The 25,661-nt window shown below is 42.3% G+C and overlaps 1 protein-coding gene across 5 annotated transcripts in view; it reads left to right on the top strand.

Moving 5' to 3' along the window:
- ARV1 (ARV1 homolog, fatty acid homeostasis modulator) overlaps window positions 1-22,889 on the top strand; it is a 56,226-nt gene extending 33,337 nt beyond the window's left edge. For all 5 annotated transcript variants that reach the window (XM_073557644.1, XM_073557643.1, XM_073557647.1 and 2 more), the window contains 3 exons: window positions 3,353-3,506; window positions 20,283-20,507; window positions 22,485-22,889. In XM_073557644.1, the coding sequence (XP_073413745.1) occupies window positions 3,353-3,506; window positions 20,283-20,507; window positions 22,485-22,609 (504 nt within the window). In that variant the 3' untranslated portion in view covers window positions 22,610-22,889. The remainder of the gene's footprint in view (window positions 1-3,352; window positions 3,507-20,282; window positions 20,508-22,484) is intronic.
- Window positions 22,890-25,661: the final 2,772 nt, after the last annotated feature.

The raw sequence follows: 25,661 nt of genomic DNA on the forward strand, positions 1-25,661 counted from the left end.
AAGGCCCAGACACAGGTGCACAATCAAATAGAGCCTGGGGCAGGGTAGGGTTGCTGTATGTGTGTTCAGCAGCCTACATCAATCACAATAAAGACAGAAAGAATGGCGTGCATAACCAAGCGTTCTGACCATAGGCAGCGCTGGCTTCCCCCCTCTTTATTTGATATTGGTTTGTGGCTGACCACCACTTTTTGCGGTGCGTGCCTGGTTAAGCATGCCATTCTATCTGTCTTTATTGTGATTGATCTAGGCTGCTGTACACACATACAGCAGCCCTACCGTCCCTCAGGCTCTATTTGATTATGCACCTGTGTCTGGACCTTTTTCACCCTTCATCTATGGTTGCTGGTTTGGCAGTGTGGAGGTTAGATCTGAAATGTCCATGTCCGGACCTGGTCGGCCTTTATCTGTGCTTGCCCTTCTGGCACAATGGGAGTGTTTCAGAAATGCTTCAGGTATGGTTGCATTTAATATAGTCTTACTTTTAATACATTTAGGAGGCCGTAATGGAACAGCGAATATAAAAAACATAGAGTAGGACTGCCCCATATGAGAATGCCTTGGCGTGGCTCAAACAATTGATCAATTGTTTGCTAAATGTCTCAGTTTAAAGCACAGTTAGAAATCAATATGTGCATAGGCACTTTATGTATTGCGTTCTGACCATAGGCAGCGCTGGCTTCTCCCTCTTTATTTGAAATTGGTTTCTGCAATTTTATCCTATTTTTTTTTTTTATAATGACATGTTGGAATTTATCATGTGATGTTGTTCATCGAGGTTTTATTTACCTAATTTTAAGACCTTCCTGGACCAGATGTTTTGTTTTTTTAATTATCTACTGTACAACCATTTCTGTTAACATAGCCGGCATATTTTGTTTGTGGCGCAAGATGTTGACCTTTTCCATAATTGATATGTCTGTCATGGAGTGCAAATCGGTTAATTGTGTCCTGGCATTTTTTATTTATTTTCAATTTTTTTTACCTGCCACATTTTTGTTTTATTTTGTATCTTGTACTTTTCTGTATTAAACTTATGAGTTTATATACAGTGCTTACAAGCCGTTTCAATTACAATAAATTGCATGATGTGTTTTACATAGTCTACTTAAAGGGTTTGTACCGCTTAATCAGCATAATATAGGGGCAGAGACCCTGATTCCAGCTTTGGGTCACATACTGGGCTGATTGCTGTAGTTTTGATAAAGTCACTTTTTTAGTAGGAGATTATCACTAGAGGACTAGTAACCCTGCTGGCATGAAGCCCTCCACATTTATGAACTCTATATAACCCCCACCACGGTTTGGCTGCTTTTTGCCTATACACAGTGTACACGGAGAGCTGCCAATCAGCAAGGGTTTTGCCACCCTCCGCATTCAGAGAACTGGTAGGTCTGCAGCAGATAAGTGATTTTTTTTTTTTTCAGAATTGCAGCCCAGTGAGTGATACATCAGTAGAATTAGTTTCTTCCCCTGCACCATGCTGTCGCCAGACGCGGTAGCAAGAACCTCTGTATAGCTTATGCACCAGTCAGCAGATATATTAAATGTCTCGATATTATTATATTTTTTTGTCTTCTGCGGTCAATGTTTATGTCCTGCATGTACAGTGCCTTGCGAAAGTATTCAGCCCCCTGGAACTTTTCAACCTTCTCCCACATATCATGCTTCAAACCTAAAGATACCAAATGTAAATTTTTGGTGAAGAATCTACAACAAGTGGAACACAATTGTGAAGTTGAATGAAATTTATTGGTTATTTTAAAATTTTGTGGAAAGTCAAAAACTGAAAAGTGGGGCGTGCAATATTATTCGGCCCCTTTATCTTAATACTTTGTTGCACCACCTTTTGCTGCGATTACAGCTGCAAGTCGCTTGGGGTATGTCTCTATCAGTTTTGTACATCGAAAGATTGAAATTCTTGCCCATTCTTCCTTGGCAAACAGCTTGAGCTCAGTGAGGTTTGATGGAGATCGTTTGTGAACAGCAGTTTTCAGCTCTTTCCACAGATTCTCAATTGGATTCAGGTCTGGACTTTGACTTGGTCATTCTAACACCTGGATATGTTTATTTGTGAACCATTCCATTGCAGAATTTGCTTTATGTTTGGGATCATTGTCTTGTTGGAAGAAAAATCTTCATTCCAGTCTCTGGTCTTTTGCAGACTCCAACAGGTTTTCTTCAAGAATGGTCCTGTATTTGGCTCCATCCATCTTCCCATCAATTGTAACCATCTTCCCTGTCCCTGCTGAAGAAAAGCAGGCCCAAACCATGATGCTGCTACCACCATGTTTGACAGTGGGGATGGTGTGTTCAGGGTGATGAGCTGTGTTGCCTTTACGCCAAACATATATTTTGGCATTGTTGCCAAAAAGTTCGATTTTGATTTCATCTTAATAGAGCAGCTTCTTCCACATGTTTGGTGTGTCTCCCGGGTGGCTTGTTGCAAACTTTAAACGACACTTTTTATGGATATCTTTGAGAAATGGCTTTCTTCTTGCCACTCTTCCATAAAGGCCAGATTTGTGCAGTGTACGACTGATTGTTGTCCTATGGACAGACTGTCCCACCTCAGCTGTAGATCTCTGCAGTTCATCCAGAGTAATCATGGGCCTCTTGGCTGCATCTCTGATCAGTCTTCTCCTTGTTAGAGATGAAAGTTTAGAGGGACGGCCGGGTCTTGGTAGATTTGCAGTGGTATGATACTCCTTCCATTTCAATATGATCGCTTGCACAGTGCTCCTTGAGATGTTTAAAGTTTTAGAAATCATTTTGTATCCAAATCCCGCTTTAAACTTCTTCACAACAGTATCACGGACCTGCCTGTTGTGTTCCTTGGTCTTCATGATGCTCTCTGTGCTTTATACAGAACCCTGAGACTATCGCAGAGCAGGTGCATTTATACGGAGACTTGAATACACACAGTTGGGTTATATTTATAATCATTAGTCATTTAGAACAACATTGGATCATTCAGAGATCCACAATGAACTTCTGGAGTGAGTTTGCTGCACTGTGAAAGTAAAGGGGCCGAATAATATTGCACGCCCCACTTTTCAGTTTTTGACTTTCCACAAAAATTTAAAATAACCAATAAATTTCGTTCAACTTCACAATTGTGTCCCACTTGTTGTTGATTCTTCACCAAAAATTTACATTTGGTATCTTTATGTTTGAAGCATGATATGTGGGGAAAGGTTGAAAAGTTCCAGGGGGCCGAATACTTTCGCAAGGCACTGTATACGTATGTTGTTGCAATATGAATAACAGGTATGGGAGAAAATTCACAATTCTAGCATCTGTGGTCCTATCAGTTACCTGAAGATAAGAATGTTTTTACCTTACTCACTAGATTCATGGCAAACTCTGCATATTTTGTCTACTCTGTGAAGCCTACACGAGGTGGAGACAGCTGCCAGGATCCAGCAACCACACAGACCCAGAAGACATTATCAGATATGCAAAAGAATGGGACTTCTACAGACAGTTCGGGATAGCTGCTCTGGGTATGGTCTCTGTGCCTTATTTTCTTAATTACTAAAATAAAGAGGGCTACTTATAATGTGTATTTCACCTGTGAATAGATATTAAGACATGTATCAAAGCATAAAGAAGATGGTATACCTTGTGCCACCACTTAAAGGGGAATGTGTCCTCAGAAAGTGACCTATGGTTTAACCACATCCTTTTTACATCCTAATAACATGCCATAAGGACTTGAAAAGGCAATGTACCTTTACGCTCTTGCTCTCTGGCAACAGCAGATACACCAGCAGAGAGTAAGCGGTGTCAGTCTGTGCAGCGGCTTAATTAAATCCCTTACATGCTGCGATCAGTAGCGATTGCAGCATGTAAGGAGTTTGACACAGGGAGGTCGCGCCCACTTGTCACTCTGTCCTCTTCCCGAAACACGCTTGTGTGGTACTGATGGTTTTCTGTGGCCACCAAAGATCTAATAATGGCATCTAGGTGTGCCCATAGATCAAAGAATAATAAATTTTGGAAGTCGCACAGTTCATAATTGCCAGTTAGTATAACACTCACAGGCTGGATAATACACTGCACTGCAAAATAATTAAATAGTGCATTGTATTATCTTTGTGATCAAGTTTTCAATTCATCTTATATGATTAAGAAATGTTGTAAAGAAAATGAAAAAAAAAAATCATTTTTGTGACTAAAGTAGCTTAATCTAATAAAAAACAAATGTCCAAAAATTAGACATATATCAGTTATCACATCCCTATATCTACAAATATTAGAATTATTTATCTTATACAGTGAACGCTACAAAAAGAACTATAAAAGTGTAGTCTAGAATTTATATTTTTGTTTATCCCACCTTGCAAAAACATGAAATTACGAGATTATCAGAAAGTCTTACAATTGTAAATTTGGCACAAATGTTCTTCAATCTACCCATGAAATACCAGCTATTTTTGTGCAATATATACCGTATATATTTTTTCTTCAGAAAAATGTTTTTATTAGATTTTAGATAAGTAAACAATTTGTGCATCTAAATTTTAAACTTGCGTAATGTACAGACAAGTTCATAAACATGTGCAAATATCTTGACCAAACATATATAGGTCATAGTGCCAATCCCAATCCCACATCTATAACACAACTTTGAGGATATTGGAAAAATATTATTCAAAAGTTCCGGGCATCGGTACTAGCGAATTAAAATCTTCACAATTTTTTCCTGAGCCAAGCAAGAGGTAGACCTCTTATGAGTGAGAGTCAATGAGGCATTCCGTCTCTGATAAAGTAATCTGAAGTTCCTTTTGCCAAGTGTCAAGGTACCCAGGCACGTCTTCTGAGAGGGCAACGCTAAGGACATTATATAGGAGAGAAATAGGACGTGTGGGGAGGGTGGATAACTGGAGAAGAGATTCAGAAGAGGAGTGGGTAGAGGAGGATAAGCCTCATGGAATGGAAGGCTTTAAGCTGCAAATACTCAAACCAAGATTGTCTACCTCCGATAAGCCCCCTCTAAGGCTGTAAAAGAAGGAAACTTAGATCAGCCATGACATGTCCCAGTCTAACCCGGTCAGCAAAATACCATCTCGGAAAGGCGTCTTTTCCTACAGCCAGGGGGAATGTTGGATTGTCAAAATGGGGGCTCAGTAATCCTGGTCTGTGGAAAAGTTTTAGGCTCTGGCATGATTTGTCCCAAAAATGTCATCAAAGCTTGAGTCAAGGGTGGAAATTCAGAGACTAGGGGTCTCAAGTGAGGGGGGACCCATGGCAGGACAGGGAGGTTAGTGAGATAGGGGAAATGATTCTTTCAGTTGATACTCGCTGTTTATTGATACACTTATATCTCCAATCTATAATTCTTGAGAGAAGGCATCCCTTGGAAATAACATTCAATGTTAGCCATACCTCCTTTCATTTTAGGCTTAGTTAGGGCGTTAAAGTTAATCCACGGTTTGAGTGATCCCCAAACAAACTCGTTTTAAGATGTACGCTGGTTGTAGGGTTGTGGCACAGGGAAAATATTCTCCCCATCATACAATCTCAACTGTTTCAAGGTTGCTTGAAGGAAAATCCAGTTAACATGGTCGTACATTTTTTTCATCATTGATTGAGAGAAGGTATGGGAAGTGAGAAGAAGCTCTTTGATAGTATTCTCACGTGCCTCTCTGTGTTGGACAAAACTTGTTTTGTCACTGTGAATAGCTTTAGGACCCAACCGATTGTTGGTGCAATTTTTAAACGATGTCGCGAGACGTGGGTTTTTTTTGTTTTTTTTTTGTTAAAATAAAATGGATCATAAAGCATAAAATAAGGTTTTTTGATTTTGCATAAAATTAATGAAGCATGTGTGCCATTTTGAAGAATTTGGCCCAAGAAAATGCAGCGAAAACTACAAACCAAAAAAACCCCCACATATGATGAATCCAGGCCCATTTCTTTAAAAAAATGACCTTTTTATGTAACAGTAATAAAAAAGCTAAAGAAAGTTAGTGACTGACAAAAAAACAATTCCAGAATTACTGCTTTTTTGTTAATCAGTTTTAACAAACTTTTGGATAAAAAGTTGTCTGTCCGCAACTTCTTCGAAGACCTCGTTAAACATGTATGTGAAAAAATGGTGCCGGTGTCATTAGTGTGTCCGGTTTTACCATTAGTGTGTCATCAATGTACGTGTTTTTCATCAATCCATAGATGTATTGGTTCTTGGGATCCATGCTGCAGGAAAAAAAAGTGAATAGTACCATCTACTAATTCTAATTCTGTCTGTCTGTAACGGAAATCCTGCTTCGCAGATTGGTCACAGCCGGCCGGGCGCGACCAATCAGCGACAGGCATAGTCCGGCCGCGTATTGGCGCGGAATTCGAACGACGCACGCCACCGCTACCATCGGGAGATCCACTGATCTTCCCTCAGTTGCTGCGGGCGCATGACGTCAGTGGCGACGCAGCCGGGAGATGTCCGGTGCAGCTCTCAATGTGTGGATGGTACCCAGGGTCCGGAGGAGAGGAGACTCTCCTCCAGGCCCTGGGTACCATAAACCTGTAAAAAATAGAATTAAAATAAAAAATAGTGATATATTCACCTTCCGACGGCCCCCGGACTCTTTCCCTCCTCTCACCACGCGCTCGGCATCTTCCGGTCCCAGTAATGCTTTGCGCGAAAGACCGCTGATGATGTCATGCTCTCGTCAGCCGAGTGCAGTGAAACGCACGTCAGGGCTCCTGTGCGTCCTCCTAGCACCCCTGCATGCAGCTCTTCAAAATGTCACAAGGTAACGTTTAGACCACCATTGCTACTTTACCTTATCTGATTAGTTGGTTGTGTATTTTATAGATCTGTTCTGACCGCTAATGGATAAATCTTATATCCATTATGGATTATTGCCGCTGACTACATATATGCAGCCATGTTAGGAGACGCATGTTTTTCTATATACTGCTATTTCCATCACGTGCAGTATTAACTCATATAGCTGGCACCTGTATTTATCTTTCTAATACCTTGACTATTTTATGTATTTTTTGCTGTAATAAAATTGATTGTTTTCTTAGAAATACCCCTTCTTTATGATTATAATTTTTCATTTTTACACAATCTTAAGTGGAATTATTAAATCTCTACTGGGACCTTTTATAATAAGTTTCGAGCGCTTTTTGCTTTTGGTGAGAAAAAATGATGGTGGCAGCTAGTTTTTTGTTTATTATTGATATATATACTACATACAGAAATACAGCTCCGGCAAAAATTAAGAGACCACTGCACAGTTTTATAAAAATCAGCTTCTCTACATGTCTGACAGCCATTCCATTCCAGTGTCAGTTGAATTCCAACCAGTGTACACCTCATTCTACTTAATGTGCTTCTGATTAGGTGATCACCTGAACCAAATCTTATTTAAAGAAGGAAAGTATAAAAAACCCTGCTGTGGTCACGTTCACAATCCTCTTGCAATAGGACAAGCTGGATGGCAAAAAAAGTGCTAGTAATATCCCAAAAGTAATAGGAATGAAAAAATTGCTTTTAATCATGCCAAAGGCGTTGAAAAGAAAAGTTTTGAGTGAGGAAAAAAGGTCTCAATTCTGGCTTTACTAGCAGAGGGATACAGTGAGCGTCATGTTGCCTCCATCCTTAAAATTTCTAAGACAGCAGTCCTTTACAACAAGGTGAAGCAGCAGACATTGGGGACAACAAAGCTACAGACCGGCAGAAGGCAAAACGACTCTCCACTGACCGGGATGACCGTCATCTTATTCAAATGTCACTCAGTAACTGCAGGATGACATCAAGTGACCTACAAAAGGAATGGCAAATGGCAGCTGGGGTGAAGTGCATGGCAAGAACAGTTCGTAACAGGCTCCTAAAGACGGGACTCAAGTCATGTAAAGCTAGAAAAAAGCCTTTCATCAATTAGAAGCAAAGGAGAGCCAGGCTGAAGTTTACCAAAGACCATAAGGATTGGACCATAGAGGACTGGAGGAAGTTAATCTTCTCTGATGAGTCTAATTTTTAGCTTTGCCCAACACCTAGTTGTCTAAGGCCTGTTTCACACTTCCGTTTTTTCAAATCCGTCAAAATCCGTTGTTTTCCGTAAAAAAACGGATCCGCCATTTTTTGCAGGATCCGTTTTTTTTGTCCCATAGACTTCCATTACGGTTACCGCGGATGCGTAAAAAAAAGGATCCGTTTTTTTAAAAACGGATCCGTTGGCATCCGTTTCCGTCAAAAAAACGGAAACGGATCCGTTTGGCGGACACAAAAACGGAAGTGTGAAACAGGCCTAATGGTTAGACAAAGACCTGGAGAGGCGTACAAGCCACAGTGTCTTGCACCCACTGTGAAATTTGGTGGAGGATCGGAGATGATCTGGGGATGCTTCAGCAAGGCTGGAATTGGGCAGGTTAGTCTTTGCGAAGGACGTATGAATCAAGCCGCATACATGGTTATCCTGGAAAAACAGTTGATTCCTTCTGCTCAGGCAATGTTCCCCAACTCTGAGGTCTGTTTTTTTCCAGCAGGACAATGTGCCATGCCACACAGCTAGCTCAATCATTGTGTGGATGAAGGACCACCCCATCAAATCCCTGTCATGGCCAGCCCAATCTCCAGGCATGAACCCCATTGAAAACCTCTGGAATTTAATCAAGAGGAAGATGGATAGTCACAAGCCATCAAACAAAGAACTGCTTACATTTTTGTACCAGGAGTGGCATAAGGTCACCCAAAAGCAGTGTGAAAGACTGTGATTAAAAATCATGGTTATTCCACAAAATATTGATTTCTGAACTCTTCCTGCTTTAAAACGTTAGTATTGTTGTTTCTAAATGATTATGAACGTGTTTTCTTAGCATTATTTGAGGTCTGCAAGCACTGTATTTTTAGTTATTTTCACCATTTCTCATTTCCTGAAAATAAATAAATTTGATGCTTTGAAATTCAGAGACATGTTGTCAGTAGTTTATAGAATAAAAGAGGAATTTACATTTACTCAAAAATATACCTATAAAGAGAAAAATCAGACAAACTGAAAATTTTGCAGTGGTCTCTTAATTTTTGCCAGAGTTGTATATAAGCCGAGATTTTCAGCACATATTTTTGTGCTGAAAATGTCCCCTCGGCTTATACACGAGTCATTGTGCAGAAACCAGCGGGGGAGGAGGAGAGGTGGCAGGAGCAGGTGGCTGGGACATCCTGCTCTCCCTCCTGTGCAATCGCTGAATGTCCCCTGCATCCTCCTTTGTCCCAGGGTTGACAGCTTCTTCCTGCATTGAGCGGTCACATGGTACCGCTCATTAAGGGCATGAATATGGACGTGACTCCACTCCCATAGGCATGGCGTCCATATTCGTGAATCTTAATGAGCGGTACCACGTGACCGCTCAATGCAGGAAGAAGCTGCCAGCCCTGGGACAACGGAGGATGCAGGGGACGTTCAGCGATTGCACAGGAGGGTGAGTATGACGGAGGAGGACGGGGGGAGCACGGAGGAGGTCGTGGGTGCACGGAAGAGGAAGGGGGGTGCACGGAGGAGGACGGTGGGTGCACTGAGGAGGACAGGGAGCCGAGCCATACATACTGGGAGGGGGGAGAGCCACACATACCAGGACAGGGATGAGGGGTCAATTCATGCCCGGCTTATACTCGAGTCAATAAGCTTACCCAGTTTTCCGTGGCAAAATTGGGGGCCTCATCTTATACTCAGGTCGGCTTATACTCGAGTGTATACGGTAATATATATATATATATATATATATATAGAGAGAGAGAGATAGATATCTACCGTATATACTCGAGTATAAGCCAAGTTTTTTTCAGCACGTTTTTTTTTTGTGTGCTGAAAATGCCCCCCTCAGCTTATACTCGAGTCATTGTCCCAGAAGATGGAGGGGGAGTGGCGGAGCAGCAGTTCACAGAAGGCAGGAACCAGCGACTGCCGCTAACTCCTTTTGCCCGCTGCTAAAGAGAAATGAATATTCATTGCCAGGCTATCACGGGTGCTCGCTACTTAAGAGTTATGAATATTCACGTCTCTCCACTCCCATAGGCATGGGGTGAATATTCATTACCACAATGAGCGGGGACAGGTGATCACCCCGCCACTGGAGCTGTGAGCATCGGAACAAGATGCAGCGAGGGAGCGCAGGGAAGGTAAGTAGGATGTTTTTTGTTTTTGTTTTTTTAAGCTTTCCTCATGGGGGCTATGCATACAAGGATAGGAATGAGGAGACTTGCAGACAAGGATGGGGATAAGGAGCCTTGCAGACAAGGATGGGGATAAGGAGCCTTGCAGACAAGGATGGGGATAAGGAGCCTTGCAGACAAGGATGGGGATAAGGAGCCTTGCAGACAAGGATGGGGATAAGGAGCCTTGCAGACAAGGATGGGGATAAGGAGCCTTGCAGACAAGGATGGGGATAAGGAGCCTTGCAGACAAGGATGGGGATAAGGAGCCTTGCAGACAAGGATGGGGATAAGGAGCCTTGCAGACAAGGATGGGGATAAGGAGCCTTGCAGACAAGGATGGGGATAAGGAGCCTTGCAGACAAGGATGGGGATAAGGAGCCTTGCAGACAAGGATGGGGATAAGGAGCCTTGCAGACAAGGATGGGGATAAGGAGCCTTGCAGACAAGGATGGGGATAAGGAGCCTTGCAGACAAGGATGGGGATAAGGAGCCTTGCAGACAAGGATGGGGATAAGGAGCCTTGCAGACAAGGATGGGGATAAGGAGCCTTGCAGACAAGGATGGGGATAAGGAGCCTTGCAGACAAGGATGGGGATAAGGAGCCTTGCAGACAAGGATGGGGATAAGGAGCCTTGCAGACAAGGATGGGGATAAGGAGCCTTGCAGACAAGGATGGGGATAAGGAGCCTTGCAGACAAGGATGGGGATAAGGAGCCTTGCAGACAAGGATGGGGATAAGGAGCCTTGCAGACAAGGATGGGGATAAGGAGCCTTGCAGACAAGGATGGGGATAAGGAGCCTTGCAGACAAGGATGGGGATAAGGAGCCTTGCAGACAAGGATGGGGATAAGGAGCCTTGCAGACAAGGATGGGGATAAGGAGCCTTGCAGACAAGGATGGGGATAAGGAGCCTTGCAGACAAGGATGGGGATAAGGAGCCTTGCAGACAAGGATGGGGATAAGGAGCCTTGCAGACAAGGATGGGGATAAGGAGCCTTGCAGACAAGGATGGGGATAAGGAGCCTTGCAGACAAGGATGGGGATAAGGAGCCTTGCAGACAAGGATGGGGATAAGGAGCCTTGCAGACAAGGATGGGGATAAGGAGCCTTGCAGACAAGGATGGGGATAAGGAGCCTTGCAGACAAGGATGGGGATAAGGAGCCTTGCAGACAAGGATGGGGATAAGGAGCCTTGCAGACAAGGATGGGGATAAGGAGCCTTGCAGACAAGGATGGGGATAAGGAGCCTTGCAGACAAGGATGGGGATAAGGAGCCTTGCAGACAAGGATGGGGATAAGGAGCCTTGCAGACAAGGATGGGGATAAGGAGCCTTGCAGACAAGGATGGGGATAAGGAGCCTTGCAGACAAGGATGGGGATAAGGAGCCTTGCAGACAAGGATGGGGATAAGGAGCCTTGCAGACAAGGATGGGGATAAGGAGCCTTGCAGACAAGGATGGGGAACAGGAGCCTTGCAGACAAGGATGGGGAACAGGAGCTATGAAGACAAGGATGGGGATGAGGAGCTATGAAGACAAGGATGGGGATGAGGAGCTATGCATACAAGGATGGGGATGAGGAGCTATGCATACAAAGATAGGGATGAGGAGCCATGCATACGAAGATGCGAGGACAATGTGTACCCGGCTTATACTCGAGTCAGCAAGTTTTCCCAGTTTTTCATGGCAAAATTAAATGCCTCAGCTAATACTCTGGGTCAGCTTATGCACAAGTATATACTGTAATATATATGAACAACCTGGGAATCACGCAAATATCCCACCTCTGCGACTAATTTGTAAAGAACCGACATTCCGCCACGACATCTGATGTATAGAGTCTATATATTCCATACTTTGGAATCTGATGTCACGGGGAAGTGTTTGTTCTTTACAAATTAGTGGCAGCAGTGGGATATCTGCGTGATTTCCCCACTTTTCTTTTGACAAATGGTACCAACTGGGAAATCAAGATCATGTGGTTCTGTAACTCCTGACAGCTGTGTGTTGTATCCATGAAAAAAAAAAACCTGATACAACACATATATGTGCAACACGGACGTCCGAATGAGGTCTAAGGCTGAGTGCAGACGGAGTTTTGAGCCCTGCGGATTTTTCCGTGCAGAATGGAAGAAAACCGCAGGTCAAATGACCTGCATTTTTCCTGCGGATTTCTTCCATTTTCACGCGGTTTTCATGCGGTTTTCCATTGCGGTCTTCCCCCTGCGGATTTGGTGACAGGGGAGATAGAAAACTGCACAAAAGAAGTAACATGCTGCGGATTTTGTACCGCACGAAAACCGCACGGAAAAATCCGCAGCGTCTGCACAGCGTTTTTTTTTTTTTTCATTCATTTTAAAGATACTGTACATCACAATGCGGATATGCAACGTTTCTGCGCGGTAAAATCCGCTGCGGAAACGCTGCAAATCTGCATCGTGTGCACATGGCCTAAGAGTTTTACCTTTTTTTTTTTCTTTAACTTGTCCATACAGTGGTGCTTGAAAGTTTGTGAGCCCTTCAGAATTTTCCACCTTACCGTAGTTTTGTATAAATTTGGCCTAAAGGTCTTGGTAACATTTTACACATTTTTTTTTTGGTCCTGTCCTAAACTAAAATCCTTCTGGATAGACATTTATGACTTATTATTTAAGCTATGGAAAGAAACAGTATCCTTATCTCCACAACTTTCTCTCCTTTCCCTAGACACCGATCTCCTTCCTAGTAAAATCATATTACGGTAATCTCTTTGCATATCTTTTCAGTTGCAAAACTTCTGATTAAGGAAATTAATTGGAAATCAGCAAATATCCCAAACAATAATATAATAGACAGGATCATATCACACAATACTTTTGAACTTGCCATCGCTTTAAATAACTCTCTTAAAAAAAAATATGAAGCAAAATGGTCTTCATGGAATTTATCCTTTCCCTCCAATGTGTAGTCCTATACTCACTGTTACTAATTTTGCCAGTCGCATTATTTCAATATTTTCCGTGCCAATCCATTCTCAGAGGTCTATTGTTTGTCCCTTTCTTACTCCCCTTCCTTTTTTATACCCTTCCCTCCTCTTCCTCCTCCAAGTTTTCCCCCTCCCCCTTCCCTCCTCCTTCCCTTATTTCCCTTATCGAGCTCACATCTCATCAGGCCTGGCCGCTTATACCTTCCCAAAGAGCCTTGCAGGTTTCACATCACATGGTCTAGTGCAGCCAGTCTTTGGGGAATCTATCACTATTAATATGTAGACAGGGAAAGCCATGGCCATTTTAGGATTTTACAGGCTAGGGATGGAACATGGCTCATCATTATTATATCATCATAATAGGGATATCATAGATAAGGGTAGAAATGCCTAAATTAGAGAGATTACATGTACTACTGCAGCGCTGAAAGACATAGAAAATAAGACTGATGGTCTGTGAATAATACACGGATCCAAGTGATAGAGAGGTTCTGAACCTTCAGAGTCAGTGTGACTGAATTGATTGTTCTGTGATATACTGCAGTACTACACCTTAATAGCGCACTTTTTTCATACTTGATGCTCTACAAACAAGGAGAGCAGTTTAAAGGGGCTGTCTGGGCTTTTTACATAATCTCCGTGCATATCTGGGCTGCAGAATGCTGACAATAAGTAATTTACCTTCTGTGGCCAGTTTGCAGGGTTTGCTAGATATCAGCTCTTGCTTGTAAATAAAACGTCCAGGGGGGGGGTGTTCTGGCAATGAAATGAGAACTGGTCGTTTCCTCCTACTCTACTGAAAACCTGCCCTCTATAGCAACAACCCCACCCTCCATAGCAACAGGCCCTCCCCGACCACATGAACAAGACTATCCCTCCTCACACAGTAACAAATCCCCCCCCTCTAGCAGCCTCAGTGCAGAGAGCAGGACCACCCAGCTGCTCCTCCCCCAGACACACGCTGAACAGTGATCTATGGAAAGTGAAACTATTGAGGAAGAAACGACCAGTTCTCATTTCAATGCCAGAACACTCCCCCCCCCCCCCCCCCCCCCCTGGACGTTTTTCTTACAAGCAAGAGATGATATCTAGCAAACGCTGCAAACTGGCCACAGAAGGTAAATTACTTATTGTCAGCATTCTGCAGCCCAGATATGCACTGAGATTATGTGAAAAGCCTGGACAACCCCTTTAAGTCAATCCAATCCTAATTTAGAAGAACAGCTTTTACCACTGTGTTGGAAACTCAACAGTGTAGCGGAAATAGGAGTATGCTCCCAGTCATTCACTTGTGTGCCAACTAAGCTGCCCACCTGGTCAAGTTGCTGATGGTGCAGTTGCTGTCGTACCACCTAATAGATGAGTGAATGAGCCATTACCATCAAGAAAAGGGATGACTATTGGACCATCACAATGGAAAAAGTTCATGATTGTTTTCTGCCTTTCCAAAGGGAGTTCAAATTACCAGGATAAGCGGTGTTCTCTGCTTGGTAAAACTTTCACCCCACAACTGCACAGCTAATTAAAAGATCCCCACAGAGTAAATGTGCCAGCCCTGGGGCTACAATAAGTAGTTGAGGCAGCAGTTGCAGCAACAGCTACCAGGGCTGTGGAGTCGGTAAGCCAAACCTGCGACTCCGACTCCGACTCCTCAATTTCCCTTACACCGACTCCAACTCCGACTCCGACTCCCACACATATTGCTTATATTTAAGTGAAAAATCTATTGTAGTACAATGTGAACCTCAGACATTTAATCATTTTTATGATCCAATAATCAAGACATTTAGATAGAACAGAATATATATTGGTGTACTACCCGGTTTTCATTCTTTTTGGTACAGATACGATATGGATAGACAGATATGGATAAATGGATAGATAGAGCAGATTTCTAGTCTGCTTTTGCTATTGAGTAACATTATCTATGAGCTCAAAAATCTTTCAGGTGATGCAGTTTTTTAAAAAGATGATCAACTTTTGCAGCTGAAAAACGTATCCTCAAAAAACACAGGAAAAACGCTGTGTGTGAATGTAGCCTTAGATCAGGAATATAACAGCCATTTATAGGACATTTCATAACTTTCCCAAACTCCTATGAAAAAATATTCAGCACATCCTGCATTGAATTACTGTACCCAATTTATTATATATTTTAGGAGTCGGAGTCGGTCCATTTTATACCGACTCCAACTCCGACTCCGACTCCACCAAAATGAGCACCGACTCCGACTCCACGACTCCGACTCCGACTCCACAGCCCTGACAGCTACTGTACATTATATTTGACATGATGGACCAGATGTTTTTCTGACGCACTTCAGCATTCAGACGTATTGATTCAATTGTGCCTTTGTACTGTGTCTGTTCTCAGGAAAATACCCTAAGCCTCAATCTCAAGGAATTCTGGCTCAGAAATTGGACCAGTGGCAAAAAATGCCCCAGGTTTCCCAGTTTGGTGCCAGTTAAAGTCTGTTGGTTATCATAAAAATAGATTTTTTTCCCATTTTTTAGTGCATTATATGGCAAAGTGAAAGGTGTCATTCAAAGCTATAGCTGTTTGTTTTCCTCTAGCTAGACCTGTTGAGGTCACTTTGCCATTTCTAAATCTGTGTTTACATTTAATGAGCTACAAAAGGGTTCAGTACAGTCCTAGTAGCCATTAGAGTGCACACCTTTTCTAGGCTTTTTGTAGGCTTAACAGCACTTGCAGTGAATTGATTAGCCATGAATCACATTTTTCTGAACAATTTGTTAAAGTTGGAGAATACGAATTACAAAAGATTTCATTACCCTACCCAGTAGCCTTCTGGGTTGTCCACGTGGCTTTCGTCTTGCAATCTTGGCATGCACATTTATTCAGTGTCCTCTTGATGGTGGGCTCGTGAACATTTACCATTAGCTAATTAAATGGAGGGCTTTAGTTCCTTAAAAATTACCTTGGGTTACTTTCTTATGTGACTTCAGACTTTTACAGGTATTGATTTTCCTCCATTTGTAAACAATCTCTTTGACTGTAGATTGGTAACCTTCGTCAGCCTAATGAACATCAATAACACTTCTCCTGAGGTCCTCATAAATGTTTAGAGTTTGTGTCATGATACTCTTCCATATACGTAATGAGAAAATCAGAGTTTGATAGATCCCAGTTCTTTAACCCCTTTACGACATCGGGCGTAATAATACGCCGATGTCTGATTTCCCACTCAGCACCGAAGCCTGCACCTTTCCAGGCATATGACAGCTGATCTATACAGCTGACATGTGCCCGCAACAGCCACAGGTGAAATTGCGATCCACCCGCGGCTATTAACTAGTAAAATGCCGCTGTCAATTTCTGACAACAGGATTTACCGGAAGCTAATCCCGTCCATAGGTGACCCCGTCACATGATCGCGGGTCACCGATGTGTCAGCATGACAACCAGAGGTCTGAAGCAGTCCTCTATGGTTGTCATTGCCAGATTGTTATGAGCGTCGCCCTGCTCATAGCAAGTGAGCATTTCTGCTACACATAGGCAATTTGATCATCGCCTGTGTGTAGCAGAGGTGATCAAAGTACTGCGCTTGTAGTCTCCCATGGAGACTATTGAAGCATGCAAAAAGTAAAAAATGTTTTTAAAAATATAAAAAATAAATGTTCAAATCACCCTACTTTTGCACCATTTAAAATAAAATAATTTAAAAAAGTCAAATATACACATATTTTGGCATCGCCACGTACAGAATCTCCCTATATATGAACATGAAAAAAGAATTACCAGATCGATAAATGGCGTAACGAGAAAAAAAGTCAAAACACTAGAATTACCCTTTTTTGGCCGCTACATTACAGTAAAATGCAACAAAAGGTATCATAACTGAAAAAATCACTTATTATAATATCATCATAATTGATGGGCAACTCCCCATAAAATTGAACCTACAGAGAATACTGGAGTCAAAAACGCCCCAAAAGAGACTAGTTTGTAAAAAATGTAATTTTTTTATCCATTAAAACGATTATTTAAAATTACACACAAGACAATACAAAATCCATCAAAATGAGTGTATACCTATGGTGGAAAAGACACAAGGAAAATGCATCAGGTATAGATTTTATCCATATGTAGCACACACTACTATATGGCACTCTTGTTACAATTAGTTATAATTAGGTACATAGAGGGTTTTGGGAATTCATGAGATTAAAAGGAAAACCACCACAATTACCCCTGATCACGATTGCTAAAAATCACACGTACATCAATATCAAGTGAAATAGCTACATGCAATCAAGTTGTCAAGGGAATCCCCACTGTGACTGTAAAGGGGAAAGAAAGTGCTTGCCCCAAACATCCACTAACCTAAAGCTCCAATAAAGTGCCGTTTATAGTGCCCATAATATGAATGTCCTCACCCATGTGGGGTCCAGATGCACCTCACCGATGCCCAACCGTAAAATGCAATAACGGGTGATCAAAAGATCATACCTACACCAAAATGTTATCAATAAAAGCGTTGGCTCAGCACGCAAAAAATTAGCCCTCACCCAGCCCAGATAAAGAAAATTTGAGACGCTGCAGGTCTTGGAAAATGGTGCTTTCTTTTTAACCAAATTTTGAATTTTTTTTTTTACCACTTAAATAAAAAAGAATCTAGACATGTTTGGTGTCTATGAACTTGTAATGATCTGGAGAATCGTAATGGCAGGTCAGTTTTAGCATTTAGTGAACATGGTAAAAAAAAAAAAAAAACTGTGGAGTTGCACTTTTTTTGCAATTTCACCACACTAGGAATTTTTTCCCATTTTCTAGTACATGATATGTTAAAACCAATGGTGTAGTTCAAAAGCACAACTCGTCCCGCAAAAAGAAAGCCATCACATGGCCATATTGATCGAAAAATAAAAAAGTAAGGGTATGTTCCCACGGTCAGTAAACGCTGCGGGTTTGACGCGTCGTACATCCGCAGTGTCACACCCGCTGCTGCCGGATGTTACAGCATGGTGGATGGGATTTCAAGAAATCCCATCTCCACTATGCGTTCAGAGACGCCCGCGGCATACCTGCGTAAACGGACATGCGGCGCATCTTTTCAGACCGCAGCATGTCTAGTTATGTTGGGAGACGCTCAGGCTCCACAGCGTAAATTTCCCATAGACTATCAATACATGCGGTAAAACCACATTATCTTTATAGTCACATGCGTATTATGTGCGGGAACACAGCTTACTACGCAGGTGAACTAACTTAAATAATGTCTTACCTTGTGCCAAAGCCGGAAGTTTGCATCCACTGCAGTTCTCGCGATGAGCTCAGCTGACCCCGAGAACTGCGGTGCACGCGACCGCCGGGGACATCTCTGGTCACTTGCCAAGTTCTCACGGTCAGCTGATTGTGGAAACTGCAGTGCAGGTGACCGCCGGAGACAGAGTTATCTCCGGTGGTCATCTACAAGTTCCGCTGTGTCTGCATGTCAGGCTAGATGGTGGCATAATGCCACCGTTCTGCCAAAGGCATCCAAATGTAGCAGAGCTGAACTCGTCGTGGGACAGTATGTATATCTTCTCGGCGGACAGGTATGGTATACTGTTGCTGTTTTATTTTATTTCTCTTACAGGAGATGGAGGGCTTCGGTGGAATTAGGTGATGCAGTAAGTATGGTTTAATTAAGATCTATTAAAGGAGTCTGTGTCATTATTTCAATTAAACGACTTTATTCTGGCTGTGTCTTTATTTAACATATAACTATAGGATTAGTAATGGATTGATGTCTTATAGACACCTCTTCATTACTAAACCGTGGGCTTGATGTCACCGGACAATACAAAGGTAACATCAACACCACAAATATCCCACTTGCCACCTCTACAGGGCAAGTGGGAAGAGCCTGTTAAAGTGGCACAATTGGCGCATCTTTGGATGTTGCCAAATGTGGGGCGGCTGCCGGCTGCTATTTTTAGGCTGATGAGGGCCAAAATGCATAGGCCTCGTCAGCCTGAGAATACCAGGCCGCAGCTGTCTGCTTTTTCCTTGTACCGTTAACAAAAATAGGGGGACCCCACGCTATTTTTTGGGAGGGTGTCCCACTATTTTTGCTAACCATCCAAGGTAAGCAGACTGCTGCGGCCTGGTATTATCAGGCTGGTAAGGTTCATGGATATTGGAACCCTACCAGCCTGAAATACCAGTCCCAGTAGTCTGCTTTACTCTGGCTGGTTAACAAATATAGAGGGGGCCCCACTCCATTTTTTAAAAAAAATTATTATTTATTAAAACGGAGGGGACCTCTCTCTGCTTTCCTCCACTTTCTGTGTTGTGTACTTCTGGCTGTGTCACATGATTCACCATTATGTAAATTAGTACACATGCATAGTAAGCTGCGTTCCCGCACTTAATATGTATGTGACTAGGAAGATAATGCGGTTATACTGCATCTAATGAAAGTGTATGCGTAGTCTCCACTACATAAATTGGCATGCTGCATGTCCGTCTCTGCGGGTGAGCCGCGGGTATTGGTGCTCACATAGTGGGCATGGGATTTCTTGAAATCCCATCCACTATGCTGTAACAGTTGGATGGTGAAAGGGTTAATCAAAACACCTGATTGTCATTCCTTTGATTGAAAACACCAGACTCTGGTTTCACCTTCAAATTTATCTGCTAATACTAAAGGTTCACATATTTTGCTACTCGGACATGTTATTGGATCATTTTCCTGAATAAACAATGACAGTCTAATTTGTTTGAATTGATTCTTTTTTTTTTTTTCTACTTTTAGAACTTTTATGAAAATCTGATGTTTCAGGTCAGATTTAAGTAGAAATTCTGACGGATTCATAACCTTTCTAACTCCACTGTATGGGGGCTTCTGTTTTGGGAACTATAGTTTTGAATTAACCATTCGCATTTCCATAGAATGTACTGAAAATTGGGAAACATTTATTCAAGGGAATTGGGCTCATGGTACCCCTGTACATGAAAAACATAAGCCATTAGAGGAAGGCAGGGGGGACTAGTCGTTGGACGATATACATGTTAGTACAAGTGATAGGATTTCATTTGCTTGGGTGGAATATCCCCTTTAATGTTCAGTGTTCGTGAATGTAGAGAAAAATAATGAAATGCATGTACGGTATATGTATAACAGATTTGTATTTTTCTCCATAGAACAAGCTGCATTTCTCTTGGGAATCTTCATTGTTTTGTTCCTGGCAAGACCGAAGACTTTGAAGTCTCATTCTGAGTTTGCTTTTCTTCTCAAAGCCCTTTTGCTGTCCAGCTACGGGAAACTCCTGCTGATTCCTGCTGTCATTTGGGAACACGATTACACTCCCCTGTGTTTAAGGCTCATCACACTTTTTGTTCTTGCATCAAATACTCAAGCAATCCGAGGTAAGGATGTTATTATTGCTATACAGAAAAAAAACTGCTAAGCCTTTTACTTTTTGAGCTGAAGAAGGTTCACCTAATACGCATTCTTTTAAAATAAAGAAGACCTTGTTATGTTCATTCATTCATTATACACTACTGCAGAAAGAAATTAATGTAGTCATTCAACCCACGAGGTTAGAAAGATGTGATATTAACCCCTTACTGACAGCCGCCATACATACTTGCTGCGTGTCAGTAGCGGGTGTATGGAACGGGCTCGCAGGGTGAGCTTACCCCGTACCTGCAACTGTTAACCTGGTCTTTGATAATCAGAGTTTGACACTAGTATTAACAGCTCACCGGCATGGGGGCGCATCATTCTGTGAGTCAATCGGCGCTCTGTGATGAGATTGCGGGGCGCCGATTGGTTGCTACAACAGTTGGGGGTCATTACGGAGCTCCTTTGAAAGCTAGCCCATGGCCGGACTTCAAAGGAGATCTTGTTTTTAACTATATGCAGCAATACTGTGGTATTGCTGTATATAACACAAGCAATCAGACGATCGCAGGTTCAAGTCCTCTAAGAGAACTATTAAAATACAGTAAAAGAAAGTTTGTTTGTTTTTTTTCAAATTTAAAACTTAAGTTCAAATTACCCCTCTTTTCCACCCATTAAAAATAAAGATAGTAAAATAGACATGTGGTATCGGTACATTCAGAAAAATCAGATCTATCAAAATGTAAAGAGAATTAACCCGATAGGTAAACGCTGTAACCAGAAAAATATTAAAAACCAACTTTTTTTTTGTCACATTGATACTGTGAAAAATGCTGTAAGAAGATATCAACATATCATATCTGTCCCAATATGGTATCAATAAAAATGTTGTCTCACACCACAAAAAATAAGTGGACAGGGAACCTGTGATGTAAAAAAAAAAAAAAAAATGCTATTTACCTACAGAGGTGGGGTTAATCTGCAGGTTAGTAGTGTTAGACCCCCACTGCCTAAAAATGTCAGAAATGCATTTTGTTTTGTTTTTGCACTTTCACATCACATAGATTTTTACGTTTTCTGGTACGCTGTATGGTAAAAATGAACGGTGCTTTGCCCCTGCAGCAATGGGTTAAGCACAAGGGATCTGGCTAGCTACAGGGCAGTGCCTGCAGGCCCAAATGCATAGAGCCTTCAGTGGCCCAATCTACTTGGCTGGAAACTGGCCCCTGAGACTGCAGATAGCCCATAACCTAGACAACGAACAGTAAACTATGAAATGCCTTTGTTCTTGAGTTTTTACCAAGAACTTAGCAACCGTAACCATTTAGGCTACTTTCAGACTTTAGTTTTTTAAATCCGGCGGGCTGCGGTGAAAAGTTGTCAAACCTGATCCGGTAGAAGCCGCAGCCCCCCAGATCATCTGTTGAGGCCGGAGACTGTGCAGGAGAGGGAGAGGGCGAGAGAGTCTTCGGGCATGCGCAGTGGAAAAAAGCGGTCCGGCGCTGTCAAAAAACGTTGCAGGGAACGTTTTTTGCAGACGCCGGACAGGCATTTTTGGCCGAATCCGGCAAAAGCCGGACACTCTGCATGGCCATCAGGCGCAATGCGGCAATAATGCAAGTCTAAGGGAAAAAAGCCGGATCCGGTGGCAACCGGCGCCGGATCCGGCTTTTACATTTTTCGCCGCATCGCGCCTGATGCTTAAAAACTGAAGTCTGAAAGTAGCCTTAATATGATGAGGCAAACCTTTAAGGGTATTACTGCTCTCTTCTAACTCTTCTCTTGCAGAAAAGGTTTTAAGCTGCAACTAATTTTGATTTTCACTTATGACAAGCAGAGATCTGAAAATGAATTACAAATATAAAAACAGTGTATACGAAGTATTATTATCATGGTTCATATAATAATTAGTGTATTAATTAGTAGTGTTATCATAATCTTTAGTATTTTGTTTATCAAAATATTGTTTAAAAGATTTTTTTTTTTTTTGCCTCCCCAAGTAACCTTGAATGGGAGCCGAGCCCTGTCACTGATCGCTATAGCTTGTGGACTACTTCTGGAAAACTCTTTCCTCTATTCATTGGACTGTATATTAAATAAGGCTTCTTCTGACCACCTGGACTGATGTGGAAAGGTCCTGAACAGTTTGTCTTCCGTGGAAAACAGTGTTCAAGTACAAAATATTTATTTTGTTATAGGTTAAACTTTCACAGGGTTCCCCATGGTTTTCTTGTGTTTACAAATGTTAAATGCTGTCACTTTCTTAGTGATTTGTCCTTGTGCATTCGGCCCGGCAGAACATTCCTAAGATGACCAATAACCTCATCGATGGCAGCCAAGGCGTGTAAGTGAGTGTCGTTTTTAAACATGGCGCTGATGCTGAATAAATTTAGATCTTTTTAAAATTTTGTTTTATTTTTCATCATTTGCATATCATTAACATGTCCATCAATCCAGTGATTTTCCAAAATTCCACAACTTTTTCCTCCTGGTGTTGCAATTTGTATTAATTTCTTAATTTCATACACATGCTTGCATGGATACGCTAAGGTAATAACATTCACATGACTGCTCACATACACCCTAGCAGAAAGACTGTTTACTCTTCTAACAAAGTGCATACAAATTTCCCTTGTTAATCTCATGTAATTCCTCCTTGATCATACTGTTATTGAAACTGACAAATGTATAACAAAATCTTATGCGTCACAAGAAATCGTCCGTGTGTCTTCTGTTTCTTCTTGCCATCCTGTGCTGAATTTTAAACAATAGGCTGCAGCAGGAGCCTCTGCCCGGTCTGCAGTAGGACACACATTTAATTAAATCTCATTTTACTTTAAGCCTCTTTTAAAGGCGTGACAGTAAGTTAATATGACTTGAAATAATGTTGCCAAAAGCATAAGTTTTAATACTGACATCTACTGTTTAAAAATAAAATAAAATTGAGCTTCTTATTATGTTCTATCATAATGCAGATACGGTAAATATCCGCCTATATGGCCACAAAACAGCATCAAAATCTATGAGAAATCTGCTACTATAGGGCATAGTTCAAATTTGAAAATACTCAGGGCTTGGCTGAAAAATATCAGTTTGAATGGAACTGTATAGAATCCCATCCACTTGTATTGTGCTTGGTATCTCCACTGAAAACCTGACGCAAATGGCCTTAGGGTACAGTTACACGTAGCGATGCACCAGCGATCCCGACAACGATATGGATCGCTGGTGCATCGCTAAGTGGTCGCTAGTGAGCTGCCACACAGGCAGATCTCACCAGCGACATCGCAGGAGTTGGGGGTCGCTACTTACCTGTCAGACGCGGCGATCCTGACGTCCTCCCGCCCGCATCCACGCCTCGCTCGTCGGCGCCACAGGAAGCGCCCGACGAGAAACGGTCCAGGAGCTTCTTGCGCGACCAACGATGAGCAGCGGGGGAGCCGGTCGGAGGTAAGTATCACATGCAGCGATATCGCTAGCAATATCGCTGCAACGTCACAAAATCGGTGACTTTACAGCGATATTGCTAGCGATATCGCAGTGTGTAACGGGGGCTTTATGTGTTTTAAGTACAGTGATAGCTGGAAGCAGCAGCCTGAACAAGCTGTTTGCTTTACTGATTAGCAGCAAGGGCTCCAAGGGTTGACACATTTGTTTCCAAAAACAGGTTCACTGTTTGTGGTCTGGGCTGGGATTCCAGTTTAGCACAGACCTGCAGCCCCAGACACCACCTATTGATAAGAGTAAAAGTTCTCAAATCTAGTTGAACTCCATTCCTTTTTATGTCTGCAGCGTTTAGACTATAATGATTGGAAACGAAATTAGACAGTGTTGAGGTGCCTTTTGCACTGCACGATTATCATTAATGAGCTTTCCTAAGATTGCTTGTTTCATGATAATTATGCAGTCTAAGCAGGCATTTCTTCACCCAACGAATGAGTAAACCCCTCGTTCATTCGGAGAAACGATCTTTTGGTGTGCTCAAAAGATCATTGTTCTCAGCAGTGCATCGACTTATGCTGCCAAGATTAATGGCAGCTCTGTGCACTGAACGATCTACTCTCTTCATTCATGGAGCATCATAAGCAGATTTGGCCTATGTTCACTGATCGATGCCCAGCAAACATGTCTAAAGCCCCCGTCTCACATAGCGAGATCGCTAATGCATCACCGATTTTGTGACAGAACAGCGACCTCGCTACATGTGACACATAGCGGCGACCGCCCCCCCGCTGGATATCGCTGATCGTGCTCGAATGTCCTGGGCCATTTTGGCGTTGGCGACGCAGAAGTCAGGGAATCAGGCTGGAATCGTTCAGAATAGCTGCTGTATGACAATGCACCAGCGATCCTTACCAGGTTGTATCGTTGTCGGGATTGCTGATGCGTCGTTCAAGAGATCTGCCTGTTTGGCAACTTACTAGCGACCATGTAGCGACGCACCATCGATCCCTACCAGGTCGTATCGTTGTCGGGATCGCTGGTGCGTCGCTATGTGAAACGGCACCCTAACGCTGCTCATTGTGCAGCATAAATGGATCTTGGTCACCTGTCCCAGCTCAAGCCTTGAGTTTTGCTCCCTTCTGCTATGGCCAACTTGCTCTGTACTATTCCAAGCCATGTTACAATTGTAACCTGGCAAGCATCACTGATTTCATCAATCAAATCCTTTTTAGGGTGATTCTACTGTGCATGTGTCGAGTTAAGCCACACTTTTCACTTGATTCAGTTCAAGCCTAGTGTCTGATTATCCATGTTCAGCTGCCTCACACTGCGATCCTGCCACAAGCTACTATTACCAAACTCCGTCCTGCTAATTCTGGTGGTGTTCACACTTTCAACTCTGCTGCAGCAAGATACCTGATAGCAAACTCTTCCCTGCTTTTCTGGTGCATCCACATCTTCAACTCTGCTGTGTCTAATTACAGTGGTGCTTGAAAGTTTTTGAAGGACTTGAAATTTTCCATATTTCTACATAAATTTGACCTAAAATTTTCACATCAGTCTGAAAAGTGCATACAGAGAAATCGAACAAATGAGTCAAAAATATTAGTTTTTCCTCTTTTGAAACCAGAATCACAAGTCTGTGAGTGGCAAAAGCTTTTCTTTAAGGATCTGGTGAGATCTCCTTGTGCAGTAATAACAGCATCTACACATTTCTGGTAACTGTTGATTAG

This window comes from Dendrobates tinctorius, unplaced genomic scaffold, assembly GCF_039654945.1.
Source record: "Dendrobates tinctorius isolate UK_male_01 unplaced genomic scaffold, ASM3965494v1 ptg000250l, whole genome shotgun sequence".
NCBI lineage: Eukaryota > Metazoa > Chordata > Amphibia > Anura > Dendrobatidae > Dendrobates > Dendrobates tinctorius.